This window comes from Myotis davidii, unplaced genomic scaffold, assembly GCF_000327345.1.
Source record: "Myotis davidii unplaced genomic scaffold, ASM32734v1 scaffold523, whole genome shotgun sequence".
Taxonomy (NCBI): domain Eukaryota; kingdom Metazoa; phylum Chordata; class Mammalia; order Chiroptera; family Vespertilionidae; genus Myotis; species Myotis davidii.
The window spans coordinates 2,171,719-2,179,000 of NW_006295054.1; the positions used below are offsets into that span (position 1 = coordinate 2,171,719).

The following is a 7,282-nucleotide window of genomic DNA, read 5'->3' on the forward strand; positions in this document are numbered from 1 at the left end:
GGAATTTTTTAGTCTATACCATATTTTTGAAATGACATTCCATGATGTTAAGCTTTAGTCCCAAATCCTTTTATCCAGAATACTTATCCATATTAAAAAGTAACTGTAATACATAGGAGAATAATTATGGCTTACCAACACAGGCCACAGACAGAGCTTCCAACAGTGTCTAAGAAAAAGAAATTGAAATTACATAAATGCATGTGAAATTTATACTGTCATGTACATGGTTCTAATTTCTAGTTCAATGTGATTCCATATGTATGATCTCATTTTAGCTTCAGAGCAGCCTTTACAAGGTATATGGGACAGATAATAAGCCCATCATATAAAAATGAGACCTCAATATATTGAGTGAGAATATTTAGATTTGAATTGTGATCCCATCACTCCTTAAACTCTAACTAGATATTTCATATCTGTAAGAGGAAAATTATAGAAATAGTACCAAAAATTCTATTTTCTCACTTTGTGTAATGTAAATAAAAATGAAATTGCAAATAATGTGCACATTTATAAAAACATAATTATCTCACTTAAACATAGGAATATTAAACATTTATATTAAATTACTAGTTAATTTAATACTAAATATACAGGTAGCACTTTGGTGTGGCAATCTTAAAACTTTCTCACAATATTATCTCTTTCTTCCCTAGTAACAGAATTTTTACCTGGACACACATTTTACTTGCTTTTATTAAACATTCTATTTTCAGTATCCCTTACAGCTAAATCTGGCCAGGACTATATTCCAGCCAACAGAATGTGAGTAGAGACCTGTACAACTTCTAAAAGTAAAGAGGCTTCCTCCCTTTTCTCAAATAACTAGGTGGAATATGGATATGATAGTGAACATCTTATACCATATGACACTTTAGGAATATCTGAACCTTAGCAGATACCTGGCCCTCTGACAACTCCACTAAACAGTCACTCATATTTTTTACATGAAAGAGAAATAAACCTTGTTTTAAACCATATCACAAGTAGCTCTAGTTTCCTTTCTCTTAACTATATATCTTTACTTTTTTTATATGCTTACTCTACCATAGATTTGTCTCAGTCATCTGAGAGACCATACCATAAAAGCAAAGTCAGCAGGATCAGTAGTGGTTTATAATCGTACACAGAAACACTCCCTATTAACCTTCCCTACCTAAAATCAAGAAATCATTAGGACCAGAGCAAAAATGCTATTAGAAACTGTACATGGATGTGGAGTCAATGAAGTCACTGCCACATCCTATATAATAAAGAGGTAATATGCAAATTGACCATCACTCCAACACAAGATGGCCACCCCCATGTGGTCAAAGATGGCCAGCAGGGGAGGGCAGTTAGGGATGACTAGGTCAGCAGGGGATGGCAGTTAGGGGCAATAGGGCTGGCAGGGGAGCAGTTAGGCATCAATCAGGCTGGCAGGGGAGTGGTTAGGGGTTGATCAGGCTGGCAGGGGTTAGGGGCAATCAGGCAGGGAGGCGAGCGGTTGGGAACCAGCAGTCCCGGATTGTGAGAGGGATGTCTGACTGCCCGTGTAGGCCTGATCCCACCAGACATCCCTCGAGGGGTCCCAGACTGGAGAGGGTGCAGGCTGGGCTGTGGGATAACCTTTCCTATAATAAATTTTCAAAGTCGTGAGCTTTTCTTTCATAATATTAACAAAAAGGTGCTATCAGAATTCATAAAACTTTCTTAAAGGCAGTTTAATCTGATAAATAGCATTTTCAATCTTATTTGACTATAAATATTCTTAATAGAAGTTTGGAAGATTTTGATGTACATTTTTAAGTCAGAACTCAAATCACACGGGATATAAAAATGGGAAAAGTAATTTTTAAAATATATAACTTGAGGCCTTACCAACTCATTCTGGTCAGATTCTAAGATTGAGTTTTTATAGGAAGTAGTTTGAGTTTTCATTTTCACAAATATTTGAAACAAATGTGACTTAAACTTCGTTCCCCCAACAATGATTTTGAAACAAGTTATTTAGTAAAGCACATCAATTGAACAAAGTGGTCCTTTAAAAGGACCAGAGTCATTAGACAAAAATACACCGAGGAATTAATCATAAAGATTTCAATTTAAGGCCTATGATATTAAGGCCAAAATGTAATTTTTTACCAAATCAAAGCATAGAATATTAGGAGTAGAAAGTATCAAAGGGATAATCTACTTTAATATTTTCATTTTACACATGAGAAAACTTAGGTACAGAAAGTACCTAAATGCTCTGCCATATGTCACATAACCAGATAGTGGCAAAGCCAGGTCACGTGATTCCAATTCATTACTTTTTCCACTATATCATAATATTGACAGAAAAACTTTGAAACTGACAAAAGTTCAAAAATTTTTACAGACTAGGAGATTATAAATTCTGTTAGTTTACATATATGCATTCAATTAAGTAAGTAAATTTAAAACTCAGTAATAAATGTTAAAGGGACAGAGATTGTCAAAATACTCACAAATCCAAAAAGCAGGTACAGGTTAAGGGGATGCTTATGTCTATTTAGAATCAATGCAAAAATTGAACCCAAAGATCCAATGGCAAACACCAAAATTAAGGCAGGACTGAAAGACAAAATTAAAAGCAGTTTAAAGTTAAAAAAAAAAAACAGCATAAATACTATTACAAAATATAATAAAATGTGTCTATTTTATGTGTTTGTGAAAGTACAAAAAACAATCTGAAGGATCCACACCAACTTGTCAGAAGAAATTATTTTTCCATCTGGGAAATCTGAGGAGTATGAGATGGAAAGGATTAACAGGACAAAGAAAAGAGCTTACAATGCAAGGGGAAGACTTTTCCTTTTTACTTCATGAACATATCATATTTGAATAAATTTTGCAATTGCTTTTTTAACCAAAATACAAAGAAAAGCTATTAAATACTAAACAAATTTTTTAAATCTTTAAACAAAAATTTTAAATATGTTTTTATTGATTTCAGAGAGGAAGGGAGAGGAAGCAAGAGATAGAAACATCAATCATGAAAGAGAATCCCTGATCGGCTGTCTCCTGCAAGCCCCACTGGGGAATCAAGCCTTACAACCCAGGCATGTGCCCTGGCTGGAAATCAAAACGACCTCCTGGTTCATAGGTCGAAGCTCAACCACTGAGCCACATCGGCTGAGCAATAAACAAATTTTATACCTAACTACTTTTTTAGGTATTTACTACATAGCTGTAATTTAAAGATCTTTACCCCAATTGCAAACTAATAGTTCAAGACTTCCCTTCTGTAGGGGAAGGGAGGATAGAAATTATCTACTCTTAAGAAAATATTCATTCCTTATTTTTCCTTTCCTTTAATATAAAGATTCTATATTACTTTTAGCCATAAAAATAATTATTCTGGAGGTCAGGTCTTAAACAAATTTGGGACAAATCATATGGAGTGCCTTTGAAAACTTTTCAGTGAAATTATCCTAGGCCTGATCCAATACTAAGATGAATTAAAAACACATTAGTTAAATACCTTTATTTTTCAAGTGCGCTATTAGGCTTTGGGGACAAGGCATAAGTCTAATAAAAGAAAAAATTAAGACTAAAAACTGTATACAGTAAAAATTCTTAATACAATTCCAGGAAATAAGGGGAGTTTAAACCTATAAAACTGTAAACTAAAAAGTTGAGAGGTAAATACCATGTTATAGAATATTTATCAAAACAAAACAAATGTTATTTACAAGAGTTAATAAACACTTTTACATTCAAACATAAAAAGAGAATAGAAAATAAAGAACTTTGCTTATTCCCTTTTGATCATAAGCAGTGGCTGAAAGTGATTTAGAATCGTCTTACCTTTCATGTACAAATGTCCGTATAGACTCGAAGTATAAAAAAAATGCAGATGTCACTGTAGTTAAGAGAACTTGCAGAGAAAGGATGGTGTAGACTTTTCTTAGAAAGGCTAAAAAAGAAAAAAAAATCATACATAACTATTTTCTTAAGCATTTTGTCATAGAACAGCAAGATCAAATGTCTTATTAAATTTGTATATGTATTTCTTAAGTATTAATCCAAATAATGTTATCTGTAACTGAAACTTAAAGAAAATGCTTCCAAAGGGGAAAAAATTGTTAAGTGGTAACTGTCTTCCAAGAAGTATCAAATTAATGGGCCAGAATGTAAATGTTTTTCCATCAATATAAAAAGAAAGCATTGAATGCATATTTGTAAATAGCAGTGGTACAACAAAAGATTAAAAAACAGAACACTTTAAAAGAATGATTCTATCTTGAAACTGAAATGCAGGAACAGAAAGCATGTGTTTACATATAAATTTAAGAAGAAATCTTAATTTTCAAGCAGTACAAATGTTTCCCTAAAATGAACTTCCCCTTAAAAGGCAAACAATATATAAACGTAACTTTCACTCACCCATTTTTATTTCTCACTTATAGTACCTCTGCCTCTAGTTTTTATACAATAGAAATTCTTACTTTCAGAATATTTTATCAACATCCATAAATTAACTCCAAGGCCTAAAGATTTAAAAATACCTACTCTTCTGATATACGGATAATATAAGTAATACACTGAACACCCGACTCACCACCAGCTTCACAAATAAAACATTAACAACAGTTCCCACCTCCTCTATGTAAACATCTATAATAATAAAAGCATAATATGCTAATTAGGCTGGATGTCCTTCCAGAGCTCCAGCGATTCTCAACCTGTGGGTCGCGACCCCTTTGGCAGGTGAACAATCCTTTCACAGGGGTCGCCTAAGACCATCCTGCAAATCAGATATTTACATTACAACTCATAACAGTAGCAACATTACAGTTATGAAGTAGCAATGAAAATAATTTTATGGTTGGGGCACAACATGAGGAACTGTATTTAAAGGGCCAGAAGGTTGAGAACCACTGTTTCAGACGAAGCCAGGGCTGGGAGAGAAGCCTGGGTCCCAGGTCCCAGAGGGAAGCCGGTGCTGGCAGGCAGGGGAAGGAAGGCCTACTCTTGCACGAATTTCATGCTTCAGGCCTCTAGTACTGATAATAACATCCCTCATCCCCTTAGCTAACTGCTAGTCACCTTTCAAGATTCAGCCTTTCTCATTTCCCCAGTCTGAATTAAATGTTCTTCCTCATGCTCCCAGTGGACCCTAACCATACTTCTAATCACATTTTTTTTTAATTTTTTTTTATCCTCACCCAAGGATATGTTTTCATTGATTTCAGAGAGAGAGAGAGAAGGGGAGAGAAACATCGATTGGAGGATAATTAATATCAATCAAATTTAAAATATACATATTCTTTTGACCCATTAATTTCACTTCTAAAAATTTATCCTAGAGCAACACTTGCAGAAATTTACAGAGTTATGGAAAGATGTTCCCTAAAGCACTAGTTGAAGGAATACAAAAAAATAACCTAAATATCTATCAAGAGGGTATGATTAAATTAATTGTGGTACACACATACTAGGTAAGATCACTGCCATTAAAAGGCTATTGTGTACTGCGATTTTTCTAAAATATATATTTTGTTATTTTAGAGAGAGAAAGGGAGAGGGAGAAACATCGATGAGAGAACCATTGATCAGCTGCCTCTTGATGCCCCTATTGGGATTGAGCCCACACCTGGGCATGTGCCCTGACTGGGAATTAAACTGGAACGATGCTCAACCAACTGAGACACACTGTACTGCTATTTTTACATGTAAAAGATATTAAGTGAAAATACAAAATTGCAGGAAAGTATATATAATCCCATAAATTATAACATTCTCCTGAGTCTATAAAATAGTATGTGTTAGTGTTTCAAAAATATACATATAGCATATTGCTAAAATAGACTAGTTTAATAGGCTATAATATATTTCATATATAACTGACTATATAAACTTAATTGGCACTGTAAAAGTGCTCAAGGTAGAGACTACTCAAAAATTCATTCTCCCATAATTTTTCTGTAGCTTCATGATTTGTTGTTTTCCAACAAGAAGCCTTGACATTTTATATTTATAATATAACAAAATTATTTTCCAGAAAATGTGCACATCACAGTCAGCTTAATTTTGCTTTAAAAAAACAAGTGGAACGTTTCTTTTTTACTTATTAATTGGTAAAGGACCAGAGACAGCTGAGAACCACTTTTTAATACAAATGTAGTCAGCTCAGTTATCAGCCTAATTACCAGGGCTCCTAAGTAAAATGCTCCAGCATAATTTAAATATTTGTGAATGAGTAAATGTTCATTGAGTTTTGGGTTATTTACATCAGTATTGACATAAGACATACAGAAATAAATATAAGACTAATTTTTCTTTAAAAACAGTTTAGGTATGCAGAGAGGTAGAAATTATGAAATCTGGTTTAGGGATTTATGAAATCTGGTTTCTAGTCCCAGAGCTTCACTGCAAAGAACCATGCTATTTTATTTATATGCTTTTATTTATTTTAGAAAGAGGAAAGGAGGGACACAGAGAGAAACATCAATGGTGAGAGAGAATCATCTATCAGCTGCCTCCTGCACTCCCACTCCCCCTACTGGGGATCCAGTCTGCAACCCAGGTATGTGCCCTGACCAGGAATCGAACTGTAACTTCCTGGTTCATGGGTTGACACTCAACCACTAAGCCATGCAGCCAGGTAAGAACTATGTTATTTTAGACAAGTATTTTTAAACTTAGTTTTCTGTAAATCATGGGTGTATATTATTTCAGGATTGTAATTCCAGGGAAAATGACAATATTGTTATCACAAAAATTCTGAGCACAACTTTGTGGCATTCAGTTTCAGGGGTTGGTGGAAAGGAGGGATAAATGGGGAGAGCATGGAGGATTTTTAAGATAGTGAAACTATTCTATATGATACTGTAAAGGTAGGTGTAAGTCATTATACATTTATCAAAACCCAAAGAATGTACAACACCTAGAATGAACCCTAATGTAAATTATGGGCTCTGGGTAATAATGATGTGTCAGTGTAGGTTCATGGATTCTAACAAATGCACCACTCTGGTACAGGATGTTGATAATGGGGGAGGCTTGGAGTGTGTCTGGGCAAGGGTATATGGGAACTCTCTGTAATAATGCGGATTTCAATAGATGGAGTTACACATATGTTGATATATATGCGATTTGATATGTATGCTATTTTGTTGTATTGACAGCAAGCTTCAAAACTTCATATGTCAAACTTGCTGAAGGTGTTAACATCATAGATATTTTTACGCTTAAAAAATTTGAATTTCATGCCAAAAAAAGAGCATTTGCAGGAAGTTTTAATTCATTACTTTATTTTGAAGAAAAAGAT

The 7,282-nt window shown here is 34.1% G+C and overlaps 1 protein-coding gene across 1 annotated transcript in view; it reads right to left on the minus strand.

The window, feature by feature from the left end:
* Positions 1-3,962, minus strand: part of TMBIM4 (transmembrane BAX inhibitor motif containing 4) — a 9,288-nt gene extending 5,326 nt beyond the window's left edge. Inside the window, exons 1-3 of the mRNA XM_006769625.2 lie at positions 3,817-3,962; positions 2,475-2,580; positions 136-169 (exon numbers count right to left, since the gene is read on the minus strand). Coding sequence (XP_006769688.1) covers positions 136-169; positions 2,475-2,580; positions 3,817-3,947 — 271 coding nt within the window. The 5' untranslated portion in view covers positions 3,948-3,962. The remainder of the gene's footprint in view (positions 1-135; positions 170-2,474; positions 2,581-3,816) is intronic.
* Between the last annotated feature and the right edge of the window lie 3,320 nt (positions 3,963-7,282).